Genomic DNA, 27,577 nt, shown 5'->3' with positions numbered 1-27,577 from the left:
GGGCCCCAGGGAGAGGCAGGATCAAAGCACCCCCTCAATGAGTCACCTCACCTGCAGCTGGCGCCCACCCCCAGCCCTGACTCATCCTTTTCCCAGCATCTCCTCCCCAGCTGCCTGGGGAACCTGACCCTCAGACAAAGCCACCAGGCCTCTGGAGAATGATGGATGGGAGCCACTCCGACTCTTTATTTTGCCCATGGCTAGGCTCATGGGGTGTCACCGGCTTCCACAAGGGCCATGTGGGAGGGTCCTGAGGACCAGCCTTGCCTGGAGGGCCTCTGCTCCTGGACACAGGACTGGAAAGGGCCCAGACCTGAGAGCAACCCCGGCCTTCACCCCCAGCTAGCACAGGCCCAGCACACTACTAGCCTGGGCTCCTTGGGACCCTGCTGGCCTTCCTCACACCCCAAGCTCATCTCTAGGTTATTCTGGGTGGGTGGCAGGCAGGCTGAGGGTGGGGGGGAACAGATGCCCACTCCCAGCACAACCACCTAGCTTTCCCATTTTCCCTGGAGATCAAAACAAGGTGGCTGGGTCAGTGGGTGGGGCTCACAACCTCCCAGGCAGGTCTCCCTGCCTCCTCCTGAAGCTGTATCAGGACAGGGACAGCAACAAGCCCAGGTCTCCTTCAGGTGACACCAACCCCCCCACCTGAGTCCAAGATCAGAGGGGACAGAGGCCAAGGACAGTCATAGCTGCCTCCATGGGCATGACGCACAGAGCAGCCTTGAGCACTATGGAGGGCCCCACAGCTCTGAAACACCTATTTCCAAGCAGCTCCCCATCAAGGCCCCATGCAGGGCCAAACCGGCAGGCCTGCTGGGGCAGCAGCTCCAAAAGGAGAGGTGGCCAGCAGGGGCCCCAGACTGGGACTCGGGCAGGTCTAGGCCTGCTGTGGCCATAAGTTCTGCTGGCGGTAAGCTGGCATCCCTAAGGCCCCAGCACCCCTAGCAGAAGCCTCCGCTTTTCTGGACACAGAAAAATTTGTCTTAGAGAAGAAACAAAGCAAATGGGACAACCAAAAGGCAAAGCCGACCCAGCCCCCAGGATTGGTGGTGTGGAGCAGGCAGGAACTCTTCAGGACAAGAGGTGGGCACACAGGCAGGTGTGCCTACGTGATGTCCCGTTGCCGTGGCGGCCGGTGCACATTCCGCACGACGCACTTCACCATCCACTCGATGCCCTCGCGCACCCCCTTGCTGTGGAGACAATGGGCATGAGGCAGGGCTGACTGTGACCCCCGGTGCCCAGGGTGAACCCCACTCACCCTGTGAGGGCCGAGCAGGCCTGGGTCAGGCAGTCCCGCCTGCCGATCTTGGAGGCACAGTCACTGAACGCAGTCTTGATGTCAGGGATGGAGAGGCAAGTCTGGGGGAGGTGAGGCCATAAGGGGTAGGCCTGCCACCCTGCCCACCCTCTACCCCCAGAGCAGTTCCAGAGCTGTGGGGGTAGAGGGCAGGTGGGAAGCTTCATGGCACCTTCCAGGAGGTGCCTCCTGGCTACTGTCCAGGAGGGTACCTGCCTGGTTAGCAGCCTCACAGAGACACACCCTGGCAGCACGACCGATGCTACAGGAACATGCCACCCGTCTGTTCAGGGCCCCCTCCATGTGAATGGCTGCCATGATGCCACCTCTCACCAGTGGTTCATGGAGTGGGGCCAGCACAGCTACTGTGCTCAAGGGCAGCAGACAGGTTGGTGTCAGCACTGACTCCCACCCTGAGGTGCTTCTGCACTCTTTCCAGACCTTCACCTGGGTCTGCCCAGCAGGAGGCCCCGGCTGCAGAGGAATGGGGGACTGCTACCTCTGGTGCAGAGGTGCCAGCACAGCAGGAAGTAACCAGGGGGTGGGGGTGCTCTGTTCGCCTGGGGCAGCCACATTCAGGGTAACTGAGGAAGGCAGTGGCCCTCCCCTGGGAGAGGTCCCCATCTGGCGGGAGCAGGAGCCCACTTGGCCTAGGGGCTCACCTCAACATCCTGCTTATTGGCCAGCACCAGGATGGGGACACCGTCCAGCGCCTCGCTTGTGACCATCTTCTCTGGGGCGGGCAGAGAGGCGGCAGTGAGCGCCCTTCATCCGCCTCCACACAGGTCCCCACATCCCTGCCGACCCCATATGGATGCACTTGGCTGGCGCCCTCCTGTCCCAGCGTGGCCCAACCAACCCCCAGCCCAGCTCTGGAATGGGGACTCTGCAGACAGAACCCTCCCACTCTACTCCCCGCATCCCCAGCCTAGCTGGCCGTACCCACCAAACGCCTGTTTGGACTCAGACAGCCGCTCCTCGTCTGTGGAGTCGATGACATAGATGACGCCGTGACACTCTGCATAGTACTGGGCAGGAGGAAAACCACGTGCTGAGCCTCAGGCACTCAGCCACCTCAGGGCAGCCCCTAGCTTGGAGACCCTGCTAGGGTGCTTCCTGGAGGTGGGGCAGAGTGCAGATACACCCCAAACCTGCTGGGACAGGGTGGCCACCTTCCTCAGCCACTTCCCAGGTGCTGTGCTCTGAACCCCACTTCAGGATCCACTGCTGAGACCCACCCACACCCCCTGGCCTGAGGAGAGTGGCCAGAGGACATAGGATGGGGCTCCGGGTCTCTGTACACCTGGGTAGGGGGACCCAGTGCAGACAGCAAGGCAGTAGGTATACCAATAGGGAGCCAGGGAAGGCCTCCTACACATTCAAGGCAGCTCTGACCCCCACATGGGACAACACGGCCAATGACAGAGCCATCCCAGGGAGTTTGGAGCTCTGTAGGAAAGCAATGGCAACCCACTCCAGTACTCTTGCCTGGAAAATCCCATGGGCGGAGGAGCCTGGTAGGCTGCAGTCCATGGGGTCGCTAGAAGTCAGACACGACTGAGCAACTTCACTTTCACTTTTCACTTTCATGCATTGGAGAAGGAAATGGCAACCCACTCCAGTGTGCTTGCCTGGAGAATCCCAGAACGGGGGAGCCTTGTCTCTGGGGTTGCACAGAGTAGGACACGACTGAAGTGACTTCACAGCAGGCTGGCACCAGCAGGCCAGCTAGCCCTGGGTTCCTGCAGTAGCAGCCACACAAGAGAGCCCCCCTACACACACACAAGCACCAGAGCCCAGGGTACAGGGAGGGCTATGGGGAGTGAAGAGCAGCATCCCTGGGGAAACAGACACATGAAGCAAGGCCTGGTGAATCCACCTTCTGTCCTGATGTTAAAAGGACAGAAACACCCATGTCGCACGAGCAGGTGACTACATCCTTGCCCCTTGTCTCCACCCCAGCTCCTGCCCAGCAAGAACTAAGAACTGGGAACACCCGCACATCCCTCAACATGGGTGGCCTCCTGGTCCACAGACCAACCATGAACCCCAAACCTGAGGCCTCTCTGGCTGGCCTGCTTGGGTGATACGGGACCCAGGAGCTGCAGCCCAACAGTGCAGGCTTCCCAGGCAGACAGGGCCACTGTGGGGTTTGCAGCAAGTCAGTAAGGGAATCACTACTTGGGCCCCGGACCCCTGTGGTGGCAGAGAACTTCAACCGGTGTGTGACTGGGCCCTGGCAGATGAGGGCTGGGTCCACCAGCGGGGGATGACCAGGAAGCAGCGGTAGCTGTGAACCTATGGTGCCCACTAGACCCAGATCCTGAGCACAGTTGTCACCAATGCCCACACTCTGGAGGCTCTCAGGTGTGGCCTGGAGAGACAGAGGCCACAAGTCCTCCCTGTGGCAGGGTGCCAGAGGGTCCACTGGGTCCACAGACATGGTCTGCAGCTGGCACGTGCACAGACCTATAGGTACCAGCTCACGGCACGAGCAGAGGTGCTGGGTGGAGGTAAGGCCGTAAAGGTGGGAGTGAAGGTCCACCAGATGCTGTCGGACTACAAGGGGGCAAGGACAGGCCCCGGGACATAGTCTCAGAACAAGGGGAGAGCAGGAGGCCCACTTTACACCCCTCCTGGTGACTCACACGGCTGGGGACATGGCACCCCTGTGCAACCCAGTCACCAGAGGCCAGCAAAGCCCTGGCCTGGCAGGGGCATCTGATGCCATCAGCAGGAGGTAGGGCACCCACTCCGTCTCAAGAGTCAGGGAGCATGTGAGAAACCCAGGGCCCATCCTGCCGAGATGGCAGGCTCAGTCCTCGTGAGGAGGCAGTGGCAAGGCCATGGCATGACCAGAAGTGGAAGCTGGGGGTGACCACCAACCACCAAGCTGGCTTGCCCTCAGGAGGAGCCAGACCCCAGCCAGAGGCGCAAGGGCAGCAGAGCACCTTCACTGGCTATGTCCTGGCTGCCATGGTGGGCAGTGCGTCCAGCACAGGGCCCCTTGTCAGCTCCTGCAGGACCCACTCTGACCCACCAGAGCTACCCGAGCATGTCATAGCTGCCCGCCATGGTGACCTGCCAAGGGGATGGGATCCCAGCCAGCTTGGCCTGACTTGGGGCAGCGCCCAAGATGACCCTGCCCCTGACCAGATCTTCATCCCCCACAACACTTGCCAGCTGCTAAACTCTGACACACACTGCCCCTGCTACTCTGAGACCCTGGCCTGTAAAGAACGTCAGATCCCCGTGTGGATCTGAGGTTTGAACAAACAGCCCCTGGCTTGGTCCAACTTAAATGGTCACAGAGAGCCTGTCAATGACCTTCTGGCCATGGGATGGACAGGGTCTTCTTGGCTGGAGATCAGGACAGGGAGGACACTTTGGGGAGGAGGGGAAAATGACCAAGGATCTCCTGCTGGGGTTAAGCCAGAAACCAAGACTAGGGCATTAGACATCAGCAAGTACTGGGGTGATCTGTGCCCCTAGAGCTGGGTGAGCCTGTCTGTGCCTTCGGCATCCACTGGGTGGGAGAGGGGAAGAGGCTCATTCCACCCCTGCTCTCTGCTGGACCCTGTGCCTGGCAGAGGCTGAGTGGAAGACTAATTACGATTCTGAGGTCTCAGAAATGCTTCAAAAGGTCAAAAGAAGAGACAGCTACTGTGAGCCTTAGAGGACATCCTCTCCTCAGTAGGAGGGACCCCATGGGGGAGACTCAGGCCCTGAGGCTGAAACTGAGAGCCAAAGAAGCATTGTGTCTTCCCTGCTCCTCAGGCATCCTTTGTCTCATCTTGCGCTGATTAGCAACAAAATCTCTAAACCTAAAGGAACCAGTGTGTCCCTGCTCTTGGGGGTGTGACTGAGGAACTGGGATGGGGGTGAGCCTCAGGAACCAAACGGGTCACAGAAGCTGCCACGAGTAAGGAAAGAAGAAGAATCCTAGGCTTCCCTGGTGGCTTAGAGGTTAAAGCATCCACCTGGAATGCGGGAGACCTGGGTTCGATCCCTGGGTTGGGAAGATCCCCTGGAGAAGGCAATGGCAACCCACTCCAGTACTCTTGCCTGGAGAATCCCATGGAGGGAGGAGCCTGGTAGGCTACAGTCCATGGGGTCTCAAAGAGTCGAACACGAATGAGCAACTTCACCTCTGAGAAAAGGAAGGACAAGACTAAGGTACCACCCAGATAGAGGTGGTGCCAGGGAGCCAACGTGGCACCCACCCATCTTACCTTGTCCCACAGAGACTGCAGCTCCTCCTGCCCCCCCAAGTCCCAGAACATCAGGCGGGCCTTTCCCACGTCCACAGTGCCGACTGCAGAGAAGAGACAGGTGAGGCTGCAGTTTTGATCCCTGACCCACCAGCTCCCAGCTCTCCTGGGAGAAGCAGGCTGAACCTGCGCTGCACGATGCTGGAACCAACGGTAGCCGGAACAGAGGCCTCACCTGTGGCCTTTGCACACTGCAGCATCCTCAGCGTTCTGCCCCCAACCCATATGCCCAAAGGACCCTTACTGTTTAGGCCCACGGTGGTAGTGATTTTGGACAGACTCATCCCCTTGTAGTTCTTGTTGAATCGGGTCTTTGACTGCTCCAAGAAGGTCTAAGGGCAGAGAGAAAGAGGCGTGAGATAGAACTGCAATAGTTTTCAAACACCCCTCCTGGGGCTTATTCCTTTACAACAAGGCAAAAGAGAACGTTTGCCTTTTAAAGCGGCTGGTGGTAACTATCTTATGACCTTAAGCAGGGTTCAGAGCCTGCCGGGGTGGAGAACACGCAGCTAAAAAAAACACCGAAAGGACTGTGGGGGTGGGGGATGGCGCTGACACGGAGCCACACTCACCGTCTTCCCGGCGTTGTCCAGACCCAGGATCAGGACGCAGTACTCGTCCTTCTGGAACATGTACTTGTATAGGCCCGACAGCAGCGTGTACATCCTGCCCTGGGCACCCGAGATCGGTCACGGACGAGACGGCCCGCACCGTGGACAGAGGGTCCCGCTGCCCGCACGGCCGCTCACAGCTGGAGCCCAGGGCCCTCCTGGCTCTGCCTCCCCTCCCTTCCCCTCCGCCCGCCTTCGCCTCCGCAACTGCTACAGAATCGCCCCGGCGCTCCAGGTGCCCACACGCCCTCTCCGGCCCGGCCAGGGCGCTCTGTTCGCAGGCAGAGGGCAGCCTGCCCCGCCCCGCTTCTCGCTGCTCCCCCGCCCGGGCTCCCTTCAGGCTTTGCTCCCCTCGGGTCTCCTTAACCAACGCCCCCTTCGCTCGCGGCCCGCCGCGAACGCCTCTCAGAGGCGGGGCGTCTGAGGGCTGGTGACTGCCCAGAGCAGTCGTGAGGCGGGCGGGCGGCGCGGACAGACTGCGGACCGGTCGCCGAGCCTGGGCCCAGCTCCGCCCACCCGCCTCGATGTACCTGCGACCGTCCGGCCGGACCGCCGAGCCGCAGAGCAGGGGAACCGCCTCGCGCCTGACCCACCGACCCGGCGCTAAACCCGCGCGGCGCCTGACGGGACAGGCGCTGGTCGGCCGAGGAGGGGGCGGAGCCTTCCCGGCAGCCCCCGCGCCAGACACTTCCGCCGGCGGCGGTGCTCGGGCGGAAGCGCCTGTGGGCTGCAAGGGCGGAAGTGGGGCGCCGGACGGCTTTGGCCGGTGAGGCCGGCTGGCCGTCTGTGGCGGCGGCCGGGAAACCGCTCGGAGGAGGGCCTGGCCGGGGCGAGGGGGTCTGGGCAACGGGGCCTTGGCCCGAGGTTGCTGGCCGAGCGGAGACGGGCGGCGCGAGGCCGCAGAGGTGGGCCCGGCGGGGGACACAAGACTTGGACGCATAGACCCCGGAAGAGCTTGAAGGCAGCTCCCGGGAAGGGAATCGAGGCCGTGGGGCTAGTGGCCAAGGGCCAGCTTTGGCTCCTCCTCTCGGAGCTTGAAATATCTCCACGTCCAAACGAAGAGACTGCTGTTCACGGTTCCGCAGGCTGACCACCGAGGGTTGCAGTCGGCCAACGCTCAGTGTCGGCGTTGTGGGGGCCGTCTGTCCCAGACTCATCTGGCTTCTCTTCTCCGCAGCTCTGGCTCCCACGCCTCCCCTCTGAGGACCCAGGGACCCAGCCCCGCAGGCGCGGGAAATCGGCCCCTCCCGCCAGGATGGACGAGGAGAGCCTGCAGACCGCCCTCCGGACCTACGACGCGCAGCTGCAGCAGGTGGAGCTGGCCCTGGGCGCTGGCCTGGATCCCTCGGAACTGGCCGACCTGCGCCAGCTGCAGGGGGATCTGAAGGAGCTGATCGAGCTCACTGAGGCCAGCCTGGTGTCTGTCAGGAAGAGCAAGCTGCTGGCGGCGCTGGATGGAGAGCGCCCAGTCCAGGAGGATGCTGAGCCTTTGGCTTTCCAAAATGCCATCGTGGAGACGGCGGAGGTGCCAGTAGCCCCCGGGGCAGAACTGGAGACTGTTCCTTCGAGAGAGACTGGGCCAGGACCCACGGAGCCTGGGCAGGAGGAGGACGACGGGGAGGACGAGGAGGGCGGGGCAGCACTGAGTGGAAGAAAGGTGAACGCCCCCTACTACAGTGCCTGGGGCACCCTGGAGTATCACAACGCCATGGTAGTGGGCACCGAGGAGGCGGACGACGGCTCCCCGGGCGTGCGCGTACTCTATCTCTACCCCACTCACAAGTCCCTGAAGCCCTGCCCGTTCTTCCTGGAGGGGAAGTGCCGCTTCCAGGAAAACTGCAGGTAAGGCTTGAGTTCTCTAGGCCACTAGCAGGGGGCGGGGGGGGGGGGGGGGCGGGGAGAGGGCCGCGGGGACTTGCGGACAGAACCTTTGCAGTTCTTTGCAGTTTTGTTTTTCTTGGCCGAGCAAAATGCTGAGAAGAAGAGAACTTTATAGAGGCAGGGGGTTCTTCTAGCAGTATCCTTCATTAGGGGTCTTCTTGACTTTTCCCCAGGTATGTCAGGAGTACAGAAGGGTTTATGTTGAAAAGAATGGAGCCCTACCCCCCCCCCCCCGGCCGCCTTTCCGTGACCTGTCCTATGCTTCAAAGTGAAACTTCTAAAATTTACTTATATTTTAGATATTTTATTAGAGAAGTGGTCAAACACCCAGGTAACTAGGGAGAGTAGCATAGAGACTGCTCACATGTCATGGTAGGTCAATGTTTTGCTGCTCTTGTATTCTCTGTTCCTGCCCCTGGAGTATTTTAAAGCAGGTTGTAGGACTTACTGGGCATTTTGCCTGTAAGTACTTCAGGATGCCGGCTTAACCTAAGTGACAAGGATGTTAAGTTAAAAATTACCTCCGTGTCACTCTCACACCTCACCAACTTAACAGCAAGACCTTGTTCGTATTTAATCACGAATGTAATGATGTTGTGTTTTCCTTATGTACATTATGTTTAATTTTGCTTCTTTTTCCTTTCCAAGGAATATTTCCTGAGATTTCTAGTAGATGATTTTCTTCTTTAATCAGTAGTCCAGGGTAACTATTCAATATCTTCAATTGTTTGGTTATCTTATTTCTTTACAGATTTTTGCTGGGCCCAGAGTCTTATTTGGTGCGGTTCCCCTTTTTTTCCTTTTTCCTCATGAGTTTTGTGAAAAGTGTAGTGTACATACAGGAAAGTGCATGAATCAGTCATAAGCCTCCTTGAGCTTCCACAGGGTGGGTGCTGCCTTGTCCCCCAGCAGAGAGTTAAGGATCAGAGCAGGGAGCCCTCCATCCTTCCTGCCATGGTCCCTCTGGAGGGTTCCTCCCCGTCCCTGTGCCACGTCCATGTGGGGATGAGAACTGACGTATTCATGTGCTGCTTCCTCTGGGCAGCACTGTTCCAGGGGTTTCACGTGTATTCACTCACCTGGCAGCAAGCCTGCCAGGTAGGCCCTACAGCTGCTGTGGTTGCTGGACCTCCGAGGGGCAGTCCGGCTCTGAAATGCTGCTGCCTGCTGTCAGCTTCAGGCCTGACCCATGCAGCCCACCCACCCCACCACCACCCAGGTGTAACAGTTATTTTGTTGCTTTTACTTTGGATTTTTAGTTTAAAATTTACTTATTTAAAATTTTATTGTAAAGATAAAGTAGTGTTGAAGCACCCTGGGACCTGCTTTCTATCCTCCCCTCCTGGGAGGCTTGCCACAACTATGATGAGCATCTCTCTAGCGTGTGAATCCTTTACAGGCACGTGTGTCTGTGAACAGAATATTCTTGTGCTTTATTTTCTAATTAAACTATGTTGTACAGCCTGCTTTGTTTTGCAACTTGCTCTTCTCACTGAGCGTGTCTGGGAGAGAAGTTTACATGGATATTTATAGGACTGTTTTGTGCATTTTAACTGCTATTATTTTTCCTCATTCATATGCCATAGTTTATTTTGTCTCCTGGTGTTTCCCAGTTTTTATTTACTAAAAAGAACACACTGAAAATCCTAGTACACATCTTTTGTCTCTGTTGGGAATGTCCCCAGTGTGGATGGCATGAGCATTTTCTTTCCTTGCGCGCTGTCTGCTTCTAAGCCCCTGGTCTGCTCTGTCGTGGTCACCCTAGTCACTCTTGGTCACGTTCTCTAACTTGGGGATTCGTACCTACTGAAGTGAAGAGGTGGTCTTGATTGAACTTGTATTTCCTCGATTATTAGGAAGATTGCATATTTTTTCATATGTTGTTCTAACTTTATCGCTCTGTGTTTCAGTATCCTTTTCCATAAAAAGGAGAGGAGCATGTCTTTTGCAGTTGTTGAGAGGCTGGAATGCATTAATATGCATAAAAAAACAGTACCTAACATGGAATAAGGACACAGTGGACTTAAAATTTTTATCTTGTTGTGAGAAAGGTCAAATCCAGAAAGTAAAGACAGCACAAGGGATCACTGTAACACTCAAGTACTCAGCTGAAAACTACAAAGCTGCCGGTTACTCTGGGGTCCTCTGTGCCTCAGCCCAAACACAGCCTTCTCCCTCTTCCAAAAAGAATCACCACCCCGACCTTTATGATAATCGCCTCCTTGTGTTCCTTGTGGCGTATCACTGAGATATGGCTAAGGTATAAATGTTGCAGTTTAATCTTGCTCACGTCTAAAGGCTGCTGTCTGAATCTGACTGTGTACCCCCACCCCTGCCTTTCCTGGCCTCCCAGTTTCACTGTTGAAGGGGCAGACCCTCTAACGCTGACCATCACCCACCGCCCTGGTGCAGCCCAGCACATTCTTGCAGTGACCAGAAGGCTGGCAGCTGGATCCTGGGACCTGCTCACTCTCGGGGCCCCACCTGGGCACAACTCAGTGCTCTGCTGCCTCTTGCAGCACGTGATGCTCAGTGCCTGGATCTACTGGTATGGTGTGTATTGCAACAGGGAGCTTTCAGCTCCACCAGCTCATTTACCAGCTAGGGTGTTTCAGAGTCACCTCTCCTCCTGTAGAAGCCGGCTAGGTAGTAGGACAGATTGTATAGAAAAGGCAGGATAATGCCTGATGTTTCTCTTTTGTTTGCTTGGTTTCCAAGATAACAAATTGGTTCTCTTTGATCCTGAGGTGATAAATTCATTTTAAAAAATATTTAATATCCTTGTGGACTGATGGACTTAAATGCATTTGATGAATTTCAGTCCACTGAAATGCTGATTTTTACTGAAACTCAAGCTGTCCCACCCTTGCCAGGTGGAGCCTTTTCATGTTGGCTCCTCGCCCTCTTGACACGGTCCCGGAAATCAGGATTCCCCACCCTCACCTGTGCTCTTCCTGCCACAGACCTGAAAGCAGCCAAGTCTCTGAGAAACCCTGGTTTCTTTTAGTGGCAGATGCTATTTCAAGGCTCATAGGGAGGCCCTGGGATGCACTTTGCTGCAGGGGGCTCAATGCTAGGTCTCTTCAGCAGACAGAGCTAGAAGTGCAGGTGGACACACGCTGATGTCTGTGTTAGTGCATCTGTATGTTCAAGGACGAGTGCCTAGTGAGTTCATACTGATTCCTTAATCTTTTCTGGATTGCATCTGTATATCCTTCTCTCCCTCAGGATTCTGGTTTTCAAGGACCAACATCCCGTAATTAAGTTGTTTTATCCCATTCTGCATACACAGGACGCTGTCAGAACAGCATTCAGTCTTTAGTCATGACGACTGAAGACTGTTCAGAGTGTTCTGACGCGCACCTCCCACTCTCCCTGCCATCTGACTGCACTAGACCTGCACAGCTGGCTCTCATGGCTGTCGCAGCCCATTGTCTCCCTTCACTCTCAGCGCTAGTTCTGGAAGGAACTTAGTGTTTCCTGCTCCCATCTGCCCGTCTGTCAGGGTCTTCTTAGTCGTGTTGGTAGTCTGAGACTCATTTTCTGGTAGGTTCTTTAGGAAGGGCTCACAGGAATAACATTTGTAGAGACCTAGCATGTCTGTTCAGAGAAGGCAATGGCACCCCACTCCAGTGCTCTTCCCTGTAAAATCCCATGGATGGAGGAGCCTGGTGGGCTGCAGTCCATGGAGTTGCTAAGAGTTGGACACGACTGAGCGACTTCACTTTCACTTTTCACTTTCATGCATTGGAGAAGGAAATGGCAATCCACTCTAGTGCTCTTGCCTGGAGAATCCCAGGGATGGGGGAGCCTGGTGGGCTGCCGTCTGTGGGGTCACACAGAGTCGGACACGACTGAAGCAACTTAGCAGCAGCATGTCTGTTAGGCTCTGGTTGTGTCTTTCATGAAGACACAATTCAGCAGTTTTGATGAACATGTATATGATTCTTGGTTCATGTTGCTTTCCTTGAATATTTGATATAACTTACTCAATTTTGACATAAATTGTTAAAAAGTTCTTTTTTCCCTTGTAAATTACCTGCTCTAATAGTATGATGTAAGTATCCAACTTCATTCCTTTGCATGTGGGTATCCAATTTCCTGGGGCTTCCCAGGTGGCTCAGTGGTATAGAATCTACTTGCCAATGCAGGAGCCACAGGAGATGCGAGTTCGATCTCTGCATTGGGAAGATCCCCTTGAGGAGGAAATGGTAACCCACTCCAGTATTCTTGCCTGGGAAATGCCATAGACAGAGGAGCATGGCAGTCTGCAGTCCTTGGGGGCACAAAGAATCAGACACGACTGAGCACAGCACGTATATACAATTACGTCATTGACAAACAGAGATGCTTTTGCCTATTCTCTTCAATTCGGCTGCTTTTATTTCTTTTTCTTGTTTAACTGCCCCGCCTAGAACTTCCAGTACTGTACTGAATGCAAGTGGCAGGAGCACTTCCTGTCTGGTTCCTGATCTTAGGGGAAAGTACCCCTCCTCCCCTCCTTGAGTGTGATCTGAACTGTGGATTTTCTGTAGATGCTGTTTATCAGGTTGAGTGTTTTTAACAAGCGAGGTCGTTGGGTTTTTTCCAGGTGTCTTTTCTGTATCAGTTGATATGCTTGTGTTCTGTTGATGTGCCGTTTCATTGAATGGCTTTCACCTGTTGAACCACCCTTGCATTCCTGGGATAAACCACAGTTATGATGTGTACTTATTCTAAATGCTTGTTTTCTTGTTCATGTGTTTACTTATTATTCTAGATGGTGTTATTCATAAATAATTATAATTATTCACAAATAATTATAATTACTCATAAATCATAAGCACTATTCATAAATGTTGTGAGGTAGATGATTAAGTAGGGGTGTTGCGGGGGGTTTGAGTTTGGGAAACATTTTAAATTTTTTCCTTATGAAAATTGTAGTCTGTCTTTTCCTGCCTCTTTAGTAACACCTCTGTCCTGCGTGGGTTTTGTCCTGTGAGAGGCTTTTCCTGGGTCCCCTTCATTCCATTGGTCAGGCTGCCTGTGCTCTTAGTTGACGTTGATTTCATGCACATGCCGTTAACTACTCCCACGATTGGGAACTTCGGTTATTTCTGAGTCTTAGATGTTTGGTTCATACCCTTCTGGCTCAATCTTTGCATATGTCCACCATATGCAAAGTCCACCATACTTTTCTAGGGTCATTTCATAGACGCACTTGCTGGCTTAAGGAGGACAACCAAATTTAAGGCTTCTAAGAGTACTGAAGATTCTTGCAGGGAGGTTTATTGGCGGTGTCTGGGTGTGTTGAGGAGGAGTTTGGCCAAATTCCCCTTGGGTCTGGGTCTCTTTCCTCGGTTGAACAGGACTTTTCAACCACCGTGCCCGCCAAAAGACACATGGACTGGTCTTGCATCTGCTGGTGCCACTGGTCAGTGGCAGTACCCTGGGTGCCTGAGGACGGGCAGGGGTGAGAAGGAACCTCCCAGAACTCCACCCAGGAAGGTGACTGAAATGCCTTCTCGCCTCTCCTTTCTCCCCACAGTCTCCCCACGGTCTCTTCACACGAGGCTGGCTGTGTGTCGGAGCCAGGGCCTATCTTTGCTTGCTTTTGTGGGTTAGAACGCTTCCTCCCTGAAATGGGGGCACTGCAAGAGATGTGTGCCTGGTGGCTTCATGTCTTTATTTGGCCAAGTTCAAAGTTGCAGCCCTCTGTTCCCACACTTCCTGTCCCACCTCCTCTCTCCTGGTTTTCGTTTTGGTGTCACTGTTTCAGTGACAAAGACAAGGCAGCACCATTACAACCAGGTCCTCCTAGTTGGCTGGGGAGGCCTCAGTCCTGCGAGTGACGCAAGCAGACCCCCTGTCTTGATGACCTGTTGTGTCCAGCGGAGAGGTGCCAGGGAACTGTTGTCGCAAGTGTGTCTCCCAGCCACATGTGTGCCTGTGTGTGGGTGACTCTAGCCCAGGAGGCTGGAGAGTAACCAGAAGCCTCTAGTCCTTGGGGCACCCAGGTCCATCTGAGAGAGCACAAGCACAGTGTGTGTGTCCATACGTGTGCATGTGTACACACATGTGCATACACGTATTTGTGTGCTTGTGTGTAGTCAGTGTGTGTATGCCTGTGTATGGTGCATGTGTGGATGTCTGTGCCTCTGTGTCCATGCATGTGTGTACATACATGTGTGCATGAGTGCACTTATACGTGTGCCTGTGTATATATGTATGCGTGTATAGGTATGGGTGTGCATACATATTTATACACATGTTCAGTGTATACATCTGGGTGTGTGTACATATGTGCATGAGTATATTGCATGTGAATACATGTATATGTGTGTAGGGGTGTGTGCGTGTGATGTGTGTGTATACATGTTGAGTGTATATGTGTGGATGTGTACATGTGTGTGTGGATGTTGCGTGTGTATACATGTGTTCGGTGTAGATGCGCATAATTGTGTATTATATGCGTGTCTGTGGATGTCTGTGTGGACCTGTGTGTCCCTCTCTCCATTCATATCTCCATTGGACGGTGTCCAGGCAGGTAGACTGGATTATTTGGGCTTGTGGGACCCTGGTGGCCATACCTGAGTTATGCGGCCCTCTCTGCAGGTTCTCGCACGGGCAGGTAGTCTCAGTGGATGAGCTGCGCCCCTTCCAGGACCCGGACCTGAGCTCCCTGCAGGCTGGCTCTGCGTGTCTGGCCAAGCGGCAGGATGGTCTGTGGTACCCAGCACGGATCACTGGTGAGGCTGCCCCGGGGCCTCCCTGACAGGCCCTTCCCAGGAAGCCCTCTTCATGTGTCACATGTGTTAGTCCTGCGTGACTCCTCCTCTGGGTGGGTGTTGGGGTCCCACCCCACACATGAGAAGAGCAAGGCCCCCTTGGTTTTGGCCCCACCCTGCTCCCACCTTCCAGAGCGGCTACTTCCGTGTGCTGCCCTGCTGCCTCTGTGCCCCTCCAGATGTAGACAGCGGCTACTACACAGTCAAGTTTGACTCTCTGCTGTTGAAAGAGGCTGTGGTAGAAGGGGACAGCATCCTGCCCCCACTGCGCACAGATCCTGCAGGGTCCTCTGACTCAGACGGCAGCGATGCAGACGACCCCAGCTATGCTCGAGGTATGGCTGCTGCCACCCCCAAGAGGCTCCCGGCTGGCAGGGCCCACACTGTGGTCAGTACAAGGACACACTCCCGGGGAGACGAGGGTGTGTGATGGACCTGGGGCACGTCCAGAGACCCACAGACGCAGAAACCATAGTCCCACGCAAGCCGCGGGAGGGGATGGGATGCACAGGAAGGAACAGCTTCCTGCAGGGCACGGGGACCTGTTAGCTGGATGAAGGATCGGCTGTCAGTGTCTAGCCTCCCCTCAGGGGTGGGGGTGCCCACATGGGGTCTGTTAGCCGCATTGTCCATACTGATGGAGGGGAGGACTGCTCTCCACAAGGGAACAGGGAGTGTGGAAGGGGGCCATCCTGTGACCAGGTCGTGGAAATGGCTAGGCTCTGCCTTCTGCTTGTGCCACATGCCCTGGGCAGGGTGCTGGGGATGCTGGGGGCTGGTTGTGCAGAGCTGAGCTCTTGGGTTAGCCTTGGCTGGAGCCCAGGATCCTCTGCATCTAGCTGGGTTAAGCCACTGCCCTCTGATACCTGCAGTGGTGGAACCTGGTGCTGCCAACCCCGGGACCTGCAGCTCCGCTTTTGCCGGCTGGGAGGTACACACGCGGGGCATTGGCTCCAGACTCCTCGCCAAGATGGGCTATGAGTTTGGCAAGGGTGAGTGCACTTGTGCTGCCTGGGGACAGGAGGGACTCCACATCATGGCCCAGGGGTCCAGTGGCAATGCCAGCCTGGTGTTCCCCTAGGTCTGGGCCGTCGTGCAGACGGCCGGGTGGAGCCCATCCATGCTGTGGTGCTGCCACGTGGGAAGTCACTAGACCAGTGTGCAGAAATCCTGCAGAAGAGAACCCGGGCTGGCCAGGCTGGTGTCAGCAAGCCCCCAAAGTGCCGGAGCAGAGGGAGTGGACCTGGGGGCCGCCCACCTCCTCGCAGTGTGTTCGACTTCCTGAATGAGAAGCTGAAAGGCGGGGCTCCAGGGGCCCCAGAGGTGGGGGCGGCACCCCCCGGGAGGAGTGGCAAGGAGGTATACCATGCCAGCAGGAGTACCAAACGGGCCCTGAGCCTGCGGCTCCTCCAGACCGAGGAGAAGATTGAGCAGACCCAGCGAGCCATCCGGGGCATCCAGGAGGCCCTTGCCCGCAACGCTGGCCGGTATGTGTGGCCCTGCCCCAGGCACCTCACCCCTGCCCAGCTTCCCCTGAGAGAGTTTGGGGGCGGCGGGCCGGGTCTGAGGAGGGGCTGGAGGCGGACGGCAGTGCTGAATGTGGGCCCCTCTCCAGGCACAGTGTGACAACGGCCCAGCTGCAGGAGAAGCTGGCAGGGGCCCAGCGGCAGCTGGGGCAGCTCCGGGCCCAGGAGGCAGGCTTGCAGCGGGAACAGAGGAAGGCCGACACTCACAAGAAGATGACTGAGTTCTAGAGCCCTGCACGTGTTGTGGATGGAACTGAAGGGCCTCGGCTCCTGCTGCCCTCGGGCAGACAGCAGGGATGCCACCAGAAGGGCCAGCCTGCTCTGTGGCTACACCCCACAAAGGGCCTTCTTGCTGGCCTCCAGCACGTGGACACTGCTGAGCAGAAACAGGCTGCAGGGGCCCCTTCCTGATGCTTCCCTGCCCACTGAGTCCACCTGCCAGTGTCCTGGGGCGTCTCGTGAGCAAAGACATTAAAGTGACTTTGTCACAGTGTCTGATTTCATTGGAGGCTTGACTGGCTGTGGGGTCCTTGGGGAGTAGGGGTCTTTGCGCCAGGTCACAGGGCTGGGCTGGAGGGGTCCTGAGTGAGCCTGCTGCCCCTGCCCAAACCCAGCCTCCTTGCTGCTCTCCCAGATGTGGGTCACAGCCTCAGATGCCCCCCCCCACAGTGCCTGACACCCACAAATGAGTGGAGCTGGTGCTGCAGTGGTGGGAGGAGACCTTGACCATGCTGGGCCTGGGGTAGCACTGTTAAGGGGGCAGGAGGACCCAGTGAGCTGGGGGTGTTGTGCACTTCTCCTCACCCACGCACCTGCCACTTCATGGGTGGAGGCAGTGCCAACTCATCCCACCAAGTACCGTCTAGACCCCAGGCGGGGCCACAGCAGGTGGGGGTGGCTGCCGTGGCGGGGAGATGAGATGAGGCACACAGGAAGTGAAGTGGGGAGCTGGGCTGCAGGCGACAAAGGCACTGTGCTTCAAGGTGCCCAAGCTGCCTGCCACCCCAGACGGTGGAGCTGCACTACACCCCGGTCTCGGTGAGTGCTACTCTGGCCTCCAGACGGAGGACCCACACCACGTCCTGGCCTTGGTGAGTGCCCACTCGCTTCCAGCCTGCCGGGGCCCCAAGCTCCTTAGTGCCTTCCTAGGACAGCTGACCGCTGGCGTCTGGGAGGACTGGGCCCTACTAGGTCAGGGCATTGGGACTTGGGCCCTCTGTTGAGGAAAGCCCACTTGCTGGGCCTGGGCAGACTGGCCCTCACCTCCAGAGACTCCCCACCCCGTAGCTCTGTGCGACTGGACACTTGCTCCGCTCTGCCCCCGAGCAGCTCTGCCAAGACTCCAGAAAGTGGACATCCAATGGCAGCAGCAGTGGGAGGGGAGGGATGGTGAGCCCGGGGGAGAAGGGGAGTCCATGTTCAGAGTAGCCCCTCCAGCCTGCTTGACCCCCCAGCTTCCCAGCCCCTGGGGGGCCAGTCTAGTTGACGGCCAGGAGGCACCATCTGGATAGGAGCCATTCCTGGGCAGGACGTGGCTGTAGGTGAGTCTGTGGCCTCTGGCTTGCCTTCCTGGGGTGTGACTTGGGTCTCAGGTTCAGCCTGTGACCACAGTAGGGCCTTGGTCAGGCCCCATGCTTAGCCATCAGTTGGATCATCCTTGCCAGCTCAGGTCCTTGTGGGGGCCAGGCAAAGCACACCTCACACCAGCACCCCCCAGGCAGAGATGGGAAGGTGGGCGCCAAGGCATGCCCCCTCGGCCTCCGTAGGAGGGAGGAGCTACCGAGACGGGGGTTTCCTGTGTGCTGAGTCAGCGCACAGCGGGAAAGGGACCTCCTGGCAGCATGAGACACAGAAGTGGGGCTATCAGGTGGGTTCCCAGTCCCTCAGCCTCCAGCACCAGTCTTCAGCTTGCAGGCTCGTCCACATCTTCACAGGATGAGGCTACAGGGGTCCTCAGTCCCTCCTGCTCTCTGGGTCCTAGGGTGCCTCACGCTGCTCCTCTGGCTGTGGGTGTTGTGCACAGCCTGCAACAGGTATGTCCATCCCTGCCTGGCCTGGGTGGGGCCTGGCTCAGCTCTCCAGCCAGAGGGGGCGGGACTCAGGCAGGCCCAGCATGGCTCTGTACACATACTTCCTGATGGGCCTTGGACCGGAGGCTGTCATCTCTGACCCGTCTCTGCCTCCCTGGGCTGATGATCCTCTGGCACCCAGGAAGCAGTCACGGAGGCAGCTGTCCAGGCTGCAGGGCAGTGCAATGCCAGCAGAAGTGGTGAGTGCCAGAGTGTCCCTGGGGCCAGACTGTTCCTGGGGCCAGGGTGGGGCCATCTGGAGGCTGACCAGCCTTCCTTGCCCCCAGTCACTGCTAAGACGACCCCACCACTGCTCCCTCAGCAAGTCAGACACCAGGCTGCATGAACTGCACTGCAGCCGGCCCTGTAGCAGAGGTGAGCTGGTGGGAGAGCTGGGGCCTGGAGGTGGGCAGGCATCCCCAGACCCCCAGTAACCTCTGCCCTCTCTCCACCCACAGCCCCACGGCCTGCCAGCATGGATCTCCTATGTCCACAGTGGCTGGAGGCATCCAGAGGCATGACCAGGCCCCCGGCACCCTTCTCACACCAGGAGCTGCCCCTGGCTGCGCCCTCCACTGGCCCAGAGGCCACCTATTCCAACGTGGGGCTGGCAACAATCCCCAGGGCCAGGCTGGCAGTTAGCTCTGGGGTGTGGGCAGGGGCACGGCTGACCAGCAGCTATGCCAGGCCTGGGCCTGAGGCCAGACCTGTGGTAGCTGAGTATGCTTGTGTCCAGAAGTTCAGGGGAACAGATCAGGGCCCCCAAGGCCTGGGGCAGGGGAAGGTCGAGGCAACCCCACCCACTCAGGTAACCCAAAGGATGTCAGATAGGGTGGGTGGGACTGGGCAGATCCTTCACTGAGTGGATGGCACTGACTCCTCCCTGGGCTGGCTTCCTTTCTCCAGGTGGACATCCTGTATTCCAGGGTCAACAAACGTAAAAGGAGGGACCCAGGACCTGCCACAGACCAGCCAGACCCCAAAGGTGGGGGAGCAATTTTGGCTCTGGGGAGTGACCCAGCCTACGAGGTCCTCCCTCTTGGGGGCCTGGCTATGGACAAGAGCCTCCTAGAAAACGTGTATGAGAGCATCCAGGAGATGGGAGCACCTCTGGAACATCCGAGCTCCAGCTCCTATCAGGAAAGGACGTGTGCAGAGCACAGAGACACTTTGCTTCCTGTCTAAGCCTGGGGAGGGGTCTTCATCGCCTCCCTACCCTGAACACCCAATTACAGATGATCCTTCCTCCAGAGTGGGCTGCGAACCCTCCTTTCCCCCACACGCAACTGACAACACAAATTCCAGACAGCAGCGCTGCCAGCATGTGGGGTCCCCCGGATCCTGGCTGCCATGTCCTCTGCAGGGCAGGGTCTCAATAAAGCCCCAGATCCCTATACCTCAGCCTGCTCTTCCTCACAGAGAGCCTTGGGGGTGGGGGTTGGTTCCGCTGGGTGTGCCAGGTACTTGGGCCAGGTCAGCTGGGGCTGCTCCTGGTCGGGCTAGTGGGAAGGGGATCAAGCCCTGGGGGGCGGTCCTCAGGCTGAGGAGTTCCTCGGAGAAGTGAGCTGGGCCGCACGGTGGCCGCTGATCGCCAGGGAAGGCTCCGCCACAGTCCCTGGAGTTACATAAGGGAAGGGGGAGGTGGGCAGTCGTACGTTAAAGAATAACCTGCTCCAGGGAGGCCCGCCAAAGAGACGAGCAGAGGCTCCCCTCGAGGAAGCCGGCCAGCCCTGGGACCCGGGCGCACGGACGCGGTGGCGGGAGCCCGGCGGGCGGGCGGTGCTAGCCCGGACCCCTCCTAGACCGGCGCGGGAGGCGGCCAGCGCGGGAGCAGCCGGCCTGGGACTGGGCGTGACTGCAGGGCGGGCCAATGGGCTCGGGGTGGGGGCGGGACCTTGGGCCGCGGGGGAGGGGGCGGGGTCGGTCGGCAGCCTCCGGGCGGCGCGGCGCGGGCGGCGGCCGATCCAGGGCGGGGGTCGGCGCCCCGGCCAGCCCGGCCCGGCGCGGCCCGGGGCCGCGTCCCGAGCGTCCGCCCTAGCCGCTGCAGCCTCGGTGTCCGGCCGGCCGGCCATGGAGGCCGAGCGCCCTCCGGCGTCTGGCTCGGGCTGCGGGCGTCCCCCACTCCGCACCGCCGGCCGGGACCCCGCGACCGCGCCCGTGTCGGTACCCGCGCCGCCGCAGGTATCGGGCGTGGGGCGCCGACAAAGTTCCCGCTGCGAAGATGGCGTCGGGCTGCACGAACTTTGGGCCCCGGGGTGGGGCGGGCGGGGGCGGCGCGTCGCCGCGCGTGTCCGTGGGTCCACGGGGCTGGGCTGGTGCCCGGAGTGCTTCCCGCCGCGACGGCCGGAGGCGGGGCCGGGGCGGGGCCACACCGGCCGCAGCCGGTTTGGGGGCGGGCACCAGTGGATCTGGGTGGCGGTGGCGGTGGCGGTGGCGGTGGCGGTGGCGGTGGGGGTGGGGACCTGGCCGCTCCCCGCTCTGAGCCGGCCGCGTCCGCAGGGCCCTGCTGTTGAGTTCGCGCTGCCCCAGGAGCCGGAGCCGCGAGCCGCGGACCTCGGAGCCCCAGGGGCGGGGGCGGCCGGGCCCCCGACGCTGTCAGCTCACATCCCAGTGCCAGCGCATAGGTGAGACAGGGCCCGATTGCCAGGCCAGTAGGGCCGTGTGCACACGTGCGCCTGTGTGCAGGGGTAGTGGATGGGCGCAGGTAGGAGCCTTCTCGACCTCACCCCCGCAGGGGGGCCTCAATGGAGGGCAGGTCAGCGTCCTGAACTGGGTTTCTGTCACCACCTCCTGGCTCCCCTGCCCTGGAGGAGTTGATTAGAAATGACCAATGTATTAGCATGCTTTCTTCACCCCCTCCCCAAACCCCTGGGATTCAAAACGCAGACTGTGGAGGGGTGCATGTCCCTGTCTGTGCAGAAGAGACAGTGAGAACAGCGTGGAATTGACTGTCCAGGAATCCTGGGCCCAAATGACCATCTCCCCCTCCCTGTCCGCAGAGAAGCCCTCCCCAATGCCTGATCGCCTGGTCTGGCCGTGGAGGCAAGGGCCTGCTCTGGCCTGGCCCCCTGGGGCCCCAGGACCCGCTTGTTCTTACAGCCCAGTCTCCCTTGGCTGCTGCTGGCTGCTGGTTGCTCCCGCCCTCCCAGGCCTGGCTCTGGGCCCACAGCTGCTGTTGCACAACCCTGGTTAATGTGTGATTGGGGGGAGGGCTGGGCCTGGCCAGGCCTGACCAGGCCTGGCGGCACCGGTCTGGGGCCTCAGACCCCTGTCCAGCACCAGGGTCTGAAGAAGCCACAGTAGAACAAAGGCCAGGCTGCAGAGAAGTCAGGCTTTGGGAGGAAGACCCCAGCCCAAGCCTGTTCCTGGTGGTTCCTGGGGATTTGGAACTTAGCAACTCGAGCTGGCGGTGGGGCTGGGCATCTTGCCCAGCCGGCTCCTGGAGTGAGGGAGCCGGGTGCACACACGTGCCCAGGCCTGCACGTGTGTTGGGCCAGGGGGCAGGCCTGGAGTACTTCTTGGGCCCCACTCGCCCCCTACCCCCATCTCCTCCAGAACCCCCCCAGGAAAAGCCCGACTGGACGAAGTCATGGCTGCCACAGCCCTCACAAGCCTGTCCACCAGCCCCCTCCTGCTGGGGGCCCCAGGTGTGACCTTCAGCACAGGTGAGCTGAGAGACCTGTCTTGGGCTGGGGATGATTGTGGGGCTCAGGATCCTACGAGCTGTCAAGCCTGGTGGGGCAGGCAGACTCCAGCTGGAATACCATCTTCCAAGTGCATCTCCTGAGTCCTGAAATGGACATCAAGACACCCATTGCCCCTCCCTGCAGCCCTGGGACCTGTCTGCCTCCACCTGGCAGGCCAGGCATCTCCCCACCCCAGACTCTTCCATGTTTCCTTCTCTGTGCTGGAAAGCCCTGTCACCAGGCGGTATTGGCTACCTTCTCCCTGCCACTGCTGCCTCAAGAGGTTCTTTGTCCTCAAGCTCACCTGGGGACAGGTGAACAGGCATAGGCTCTGCATTCAGGGACTTGTAGGCAGCAGCACCTGCAGCATAGCCCAGGCCCCCAAATCCTGACACGGGAGCCCATGTGTGTCCACAGAACCGTGCCTGGAGCCCTGGAGGGAGGCCCCGGTGCAGCCACCGGGCAGTGGCGGGAGCTGGGACCCTGCCAGTGATCAGTCCTCTCCGTCTACACCGTCGCCGCCACTGCCCCCTGAGGCAGCCCACTTCCTGTTCGGGGAGTCCACACTGAGGAAGAGGAAGGTGAGCCGGTGTGGCCCTTGGGGTGGGGTAGACGTGGGGGGCACCCAGCCTGACCGCCCCCTGTTGCCCAGAGCTCGCTGCAGGGGCTGTTCCAGTGCCTGTGGAAGCGCTGCGGGAAGGTGCTGAGCTCCGCGTCAGGGATGCAGAGACACATCCGCCTGGTGCACCTGGGGTGCGGCGGGGGCTGGAAGGGGGGAGGGGCAGGGGTGCCAGGCAGGCTTCTGCTTCAACCCCACCTCCATACCCTGTTGCTCCCCCGACCCTGCAGGAGGCAGGCTGAACTGGAGCAGAGTGATGGCGAGGAGGACTTCTACTACACAGAGCTGGATAGTGGCATGGACTCACTGACCGATGGGCTGTCCGGCCTGACCCCAGGGTCCCCCACGGCCTTGGTGCCACCCGCCTTTCCCCGCTTGGAGCCACCGGAGCCCCTAGCCCTGCCCAGCCTTCTGCGCCTGCCTGCCCTGCCCCTACCCCCGGTGCTGAGCACCACATCCCCCTCCCAGGTGTGCCCCAGTGACCATGCCCACCAGGTGGGTGAGGTCACGGGCGGCTCCCAAGGAGCACGAGGCCATAGCAGTGCCTCCTCTCAGGGCTGCCTGGCACCCGTCCGCCTGGAGCCACAGACCACCCCTGTCAGGGCCTGTGTGCCAGCCCTGCCAGCCAAACCCAGTGCCAACCCAAGGTACGTGCGTGTAGAGGGGCCAGGGTGGGCACCAGGCAGGGAGGGGCCCAGCCCCGATAGCACCCCATGTATCTGTGTGTTCCCCCAGGAAGCCCCGGGGTGATGCCAAGAAGTGCCGGAAAGTGTACGGCATGGACCACCGGGACCTGTGGTGCACGGCCTGCCGCTGGAAGAAGGCCTGCCAGCGTTTCCTGGACTGAGCCTGCCCAGGGCCTCTCCAAGCTGCAGGGTCTTTTTAAGAGGGGAGGTCCCCACCACTCAGAAGTGCCTCTGAAGAAACCAGCCTTTGGCCTTTTGCACTAAAGCCAAACCTCACCGCTGTCCCCTCGGCCCCCAGTCGGCCATGGCCTCGTCAGGAGTGTGATAGGGCCACACAGGGCGTCCTTGATGCACTTTGAGGGGTGTCAGGGAGGGGCGCCCCGCCCACACTTCACCTGACTGAGGGCCCAGGCGCGCGTCTGCCGTGTTTGCTCAGGTGTCTCACGCCTGGGCTGAGCCAGGCGAGGAGTAAAATTAAAGACTCGGGACTTTTCCAAAAGCTGTGTCTGTCTCCTGGGAGGGAAGGGACATGGCACTGGGACCCTGCCACAGGCAGGGCTAGCAGATGGGCAGAGAGGAGGCCAGTAGCCAGGCCACAAAGGGCTGTGGGGGCGGGGGGGCGTCCTCTGGCTACCTCTACCCAGGGCAAGGCCGAAGGAGGGGATGCTGTCTGTAACACACACGAGGCGATGGCTCAAGCAGCAATTTCCCAATTTATTGAAAGTGATCGCTTTGCAAGAATATCTAACTAATCCCGTCACAGAGATGAGACCCACAGGGGTCCCAGAGCACACCCAGCAGGTAAGGAATCTCAAGACCACTAGGGAGGAGGTGCTGTTGGCATCGATGGCTCCAGGGAAACAGGCAACAGCCCTGATGTTCCACCGACGGATTACAAAAGACCCCCCACAAATGTGAAACACATTTCCAATACAAACACAGGTTTATAGTCGTTAATATAAAGTTGATATAATATAGATTATCCCCAGAAAAAAAATCAACAATCTTCAAACACTGCCCTTTTTTGTCTGTTTTGTTTTTGTTGACAGGTTGAAAGCATGTTGAAAAAATAAATATTTAAGAAAAGCACACACACAGCGCCCTCACTACAAGTTCTAAAAAGGGCCGGGTACAAAACACAATATAGGATCTAAAAATAAAAACACCATTAAGTATGGCTTTCTTAAGAGTTGCACATGTCACAGAATGAGCGAAAATAAGATTATCTTTCATATAATATTGCAAAAAGTTCCAGTTTTTGCATTTTCTCAAGAGTTCTCTTTTCTAAAAAGGAAGATGTGCAAAGTTGGAAGCAGTAGCTGTGTCCTTTCAATCGAGGTCCCTATCCAGTCCTGGCAGTGTTGTGACTATTCCCAAACCCAGAGTCCAAACATACAACCCCGTCAGGATCCAGAGCTTGATACAAAATCTTGGTTCCCCTCCCCTCCCCTACCCCAAAGAACGAGCCGCCTGATGGCCCACCTTCCACGTTGGTGATGCAGACGCCGAACACAGACGCATACATGGGAAGGTACAAAAATGTGAGATGTGATCTACACGCTTTCCACTTCATAAAAAAATATTTATTAGTTTAAACATTGCTTTGGAAAAAGAAAAAAGACCACGATTAAAAAAAAAATCATTACATGTCTTTCCCTTCATGTTTGCCTCCATCTCTGAAATCCAGCTCATACGAGAATTAACACGGGGGCTTAGGGGCGGGAGGTGAATTTCCCAGTGAAGTATCGTTTTGAGGGAGAAGATGCCCCTGTGGCACCGAGGGCCCTGGAGGGGTCAGCCAGGGTGGTCCAGAGCGGGAGTGGGCAGGCCCTGAGAGTGGCGCAGAGGTGGCCCTGTACAAAACCCAGAGATGCTTGGTAGCAAAGGTCTGGTTTCCAAATGCATCTGATAAGAAAGTAAGTCTTGTTTATAAAAGGGGTTAGAAAGTGGGGGAAAGGTACACAATGGGGAACCCCGCTGAGTGGCTCAGACAGGCCCCACTATGAAAGGCAGAAGGGGGCGTGGGCCCTGGAGCCCCCTCACCCTGGGCTCCTGCCCCCGCCGGCCAGCCCTTCCCTCAAGGATGCCGACAGCTGAGGATGGGAGCACAGTCCTCTTCTGAGAAAAACATGGCTGATGGTGTTTAAAACAAAGCAAAACATGAAGCTGTGACTTCTCCCCTGGGCAGGGATTCAAAGACAGCACCATCCAGGTGCCTGCAGCCAGCCCTGACTGCCCCCGCCACCCCTACAGCAGCCACCTGGGAGGGGTTGGTGGAATTTGCCTTTCTCCATCTAGAAAGAGGAGCGGGAACCCGGCAGGAACACAGGGAAGCCATTCGATGCAGGCTAAGGGAAGAGAGAAAACCCAGTCCAGCTCTCCTCCAGCCCCAGCTCAGCACCTCAGGGCCCTGACTCGGCATCCTGTGGGGGCTCCCAAGAGAGGCAGGTGCAGGGGACAGAATGCATGTGTCATGAGCCTTAAGGAAGACAGGCTGGCACTGGACCAGCAGCCTGATGAGGACGGGCAGCGGGCAGCGTCCTCACGGCACGAGGTGGGACCCCGGGCCCTCAGAAAAGAGAGAGAAGGGTGGATGAGTTCATTTACAAGACAGTGAGGCTCGGGAAGAAGCCAAAGGAAAGACAACTCTGAAGATAATGCCGAACAAACCATTTCACGTGCCGGCCTCAGTTCCCTTAGCGACTCACGGAACTGGGGCCCAGAGCACCTGGGGAGTGGGGTGGCCCCCGCGGGCGGCGTGAGCAGCATGGGCGTCAGGGACACCCTCCGGCGTTAGCAGCAAGGAAGGCAAGCCGCCCGGGAGGGTCAGCAGGAGTGGCCTAGGCGCAGCAGGACGGCGGGGCTGAGGGGCAGGCCAGCCCGGCCCTCAGAGAAGTGCACACGGAGAAAGAGGAGGCGCCCGCAGTGGGAGCACCTGGGCCTGCCCACCCGGCTGCCTCCGTGGGGAGATAGCACCTGGGCGCCCTGGCCGAGGTCGGCAGCTGCTGTGTGTTGAGCACCAAAGCCCAGAGGTGGGAGGGCCGCAGGCCTTTGTGGACGCCCAACCTGGATCCCACAGGCTGCCATCACAGGCACAGCCCTCAAGCCGCCAGCAGTCCCTCTGCTGCTGACAAGGGGCGGGGCGGGGGGTGGGTACTCAGCCCTGGATGGCCGGGGTCGATGGAACTCTCCTAACAGCCCCCAGACCTGGGCCTCAGGGCCACAGAGGAGGCCCTGGCCAGTGCTGCCCCTTCCTGGCCGCCGGCCTCCTGGGCTCCCCTGAGGCCTGCCACGTGTCCCAGCTGGGGGAGATGCTGCGGGCTCTCTCAAGGCTCAAACCCACTCTGCGCCTCCACCCTGCGTGTCCCCAGCCCTGCTAGCTGGGGCGGCGGCCGCCTCAGAGCCCCAGGTTGCTGTCCACAAGGGGTTGGGGGCAGCAGGGGAAGGGACCTGGGGCACACACAGGTGATGGCGGCCGCAGCCCATTGCTTGCCTGGCCTAGGAAATCCAGGCAAAGTCCTTGTCCACGCCCCCGGTGGGGCTGTGGGGCCCCCGTGGCGAGTCGTCGTCCTCCTTGTCTCCCAGCAACGCGTCCTCGGGGGCTAGGCCCACGTCATCCTCGTCCTCGCCCAGCTCCTCCTCGCCCTCACCGCGTGGGTCCTCAGGGTCCTCCAGGTATGGCCCGTCACCCGCGAACAGCTCGGGGGAGCCCTCTGCACCGCCACCATCCAGGGACCCGGCCCTGCCGCCACCTGCGCAGTCGGCACACACGCCATGGCGCCGCGAGCCATGCTTGATGCCCACGCTGGCGGCCGACATGAACACACGGCTGCACAGCTTGCACACGTACTTCTTGTCCTTGCTGTGCACCTGCGGGGGCACGGCTGTCAGTGTGGGGGCCAGTCAGTGCCGGGGGATGACAATCAGTGTGGGAGGACAGAGGTCAGTGAGGGGGGATGGTGGTCAGTTGTGGGGGGCTGGCAGTCAGTGCAGGGGGAGACGGGATGACTGGGGGGCCCAGAGGGTGAGGTCTGGGTAGGGGGTGGAGGCTCAATCCGCTAGGCTGCTCACACCCCTAACCCTGGCCAGGGGTTGAGGCACAAAGCCAGGACATACAGAGTTGCAGGTGTCACCAAAACTTGTTCCCATTCAGAG

The 27,577-nt window shown here is 58.7% G+C and overlaps 5 protein-coding genes across 19 annotated transcripts in view; 3 read left to right on the top strand and 2 right to left on the bottom strand.

The window, feature by feature from the left end:
* Nucleotides 1-157: 157 nt before the first annotated feature.
* Nucleotides 158-6,872, bottom strand: ARFRP1 (ARF related protein 1). Of its 14 annotated transcripts, none has more exons than XR_011247952.1 (8): nt 6,719-6,856; nt 6,150-6,243; nt 5,822-5,909; nt 5,539-5,621; nt 2,249-2,334; nt 1,969-2,039; nt 1,268-1,368; nt 158-1,199 (listed from the first exon to the last, which is right to left on the bottom strand). XR_011247952.1 is itself a non-coding variant. In XM_069546628.1 (8 exons), the coding sequence occupies exons 2-8, from the start codon at nt 6,240-6,242 to the stop codon at nt 1,112-1,114; spliced, it is 606 nt and encodes a 201-aa protein (XP_069402729.1). In that variant the 5' UTR covers nt 6,243-6,248; nt 6,719-6,872; the 3' UTR covers nt 158-1,111. The 14 variants fall into 14 exon arrangements, 6 of the variants coding, with proteins under 6 accessions (XP_069402729.1, XP_069402730.1, XP_069402723.1 ...); XR_011247951.1 differs by having other exon boundaries at nt 6,150-6,248; nt 6,719-6,850; XR_011247950.1 differs by having other exon boundaries at nt 1,969-2,103; nt 2,253-2,334; nt 6,719-6,833.
* ZGPAT (zinc finger CCCH-type and G-patch domain containing) lies at nt 6,596-16,865 on the top strand. The gene is made up of 7 exons (XM_069546618.1): nt 6,596-7,093; nt 7,366-8,030; nt 14,664-14,797; nt 15,016-15,171; nt 15,709-15,828; nt 15,918-16,323; nt 16,452-16,865. Exons 2-7 carry the CDS (start codon nt 7,444-7,446, stop codon nt 16,588-16,590), a joined length of 1,542 nt encoding a protein of 513 aa, XP_069402719.1. The 5' UTR covers nt 6,596-7,093; nt 7,366-7,443; the 3' UTR covers nt 16,591-16,865.
* Nucleotides 16,866-17,335: 470 nt separating this feature from the next.
* LIME1 (Lck interacting transmembrane adaptor 1) lies at nt 17,336-19,825 on the top strand. The gene is made up of 6 exons (XM_069546621.1): nt 17,336-17,400; nt 18,344-18,395; nt 18,574-18,631; nt 18,719-18,806; nt 18,890-19,239; nt 19,338-19,825. The coding sequence occupies exons 3-6, from the start codon at nt 18,617-18,619 to the stop codon at nt 19,614-19,616; spliced, it is 732 nt and encodes a 243-aa protein (XP_069402722.1). The 5' UTR covers nt 17,336-17,400; nt 18,344-18,395; nt 18,574-18,616; the 3' UTR covers nt 19,617-19,825.
* A 524-nt stretch (nt 19,826-20,349) lies between these two features.
* On the top strand, nt 20,350-23,921 carry SLC2A4RG (SLC2A4 regulator). Its single transcript, XM_069546611.1, has 7 exons — nt 20,350-20,612; nt 20,931-21,055; nt 21,987-22,096; nt 22,535-22,698; nt 22,770-22,870; nt 22,967-23,383; nt 23,472-23,921. The coding sequence occupies exons 1-7, from the start codon at nt 20,502-20,504 to the stop codon at nt 23,581-23,583; spliced, it is 1,140 nt and encodes a 379-aa protein (XP_069402712.1). The 5' UTR covers nt 20,350-20,501; the 3' UTR covers nt 23,584-23,921.
* Nucleotides 23,922-24,116: 195 nt separating this feature from the next.
* Nucleotides 24,117-27,577, bottom strand: part of ZBTB46 (zinc finger and BTB domain containing 46) — a 51,193-nt gene continuing 47,732 nt past the window's right edge. For both annotated transcript variants that reach the window (XM_069546610.1, XM_069546609.1), the window contains exon 5: nt 24,117-27,292. In XM_069546610.1, coding sequence (XP_069402711.1) covers nt 26,921-27,292 — 372 coding nt within the window. In that variant the 3' untranslated portion in view covers nt 24,117-26,920. The remainder of the gene's footprint in view (nt 27,293-27,577) is intronic.

The sequence above is a fragment of the Ovis canadensis genome, chromosome 13 (genome assembly GCF_042477335.2).
Source record: "Ovis canadensis isolate MfBH-ARS-UI-01 breed Bighorn chromosome 13, ARS-UI_OviCan_v2, whole genome shotgun sequence".
Classification (NCBI taxonomy): domain Eukaryota; kingdom Metazoa; phylum Chordata; class Mammalia; order Artiodactyla; family Bovidae; genus Ovis; species Ovis canadensis.
Note: the sequence above shows the minus strand (reverse complement) of the source record. Positions and strands in the feature narration are given on the sequence as shown.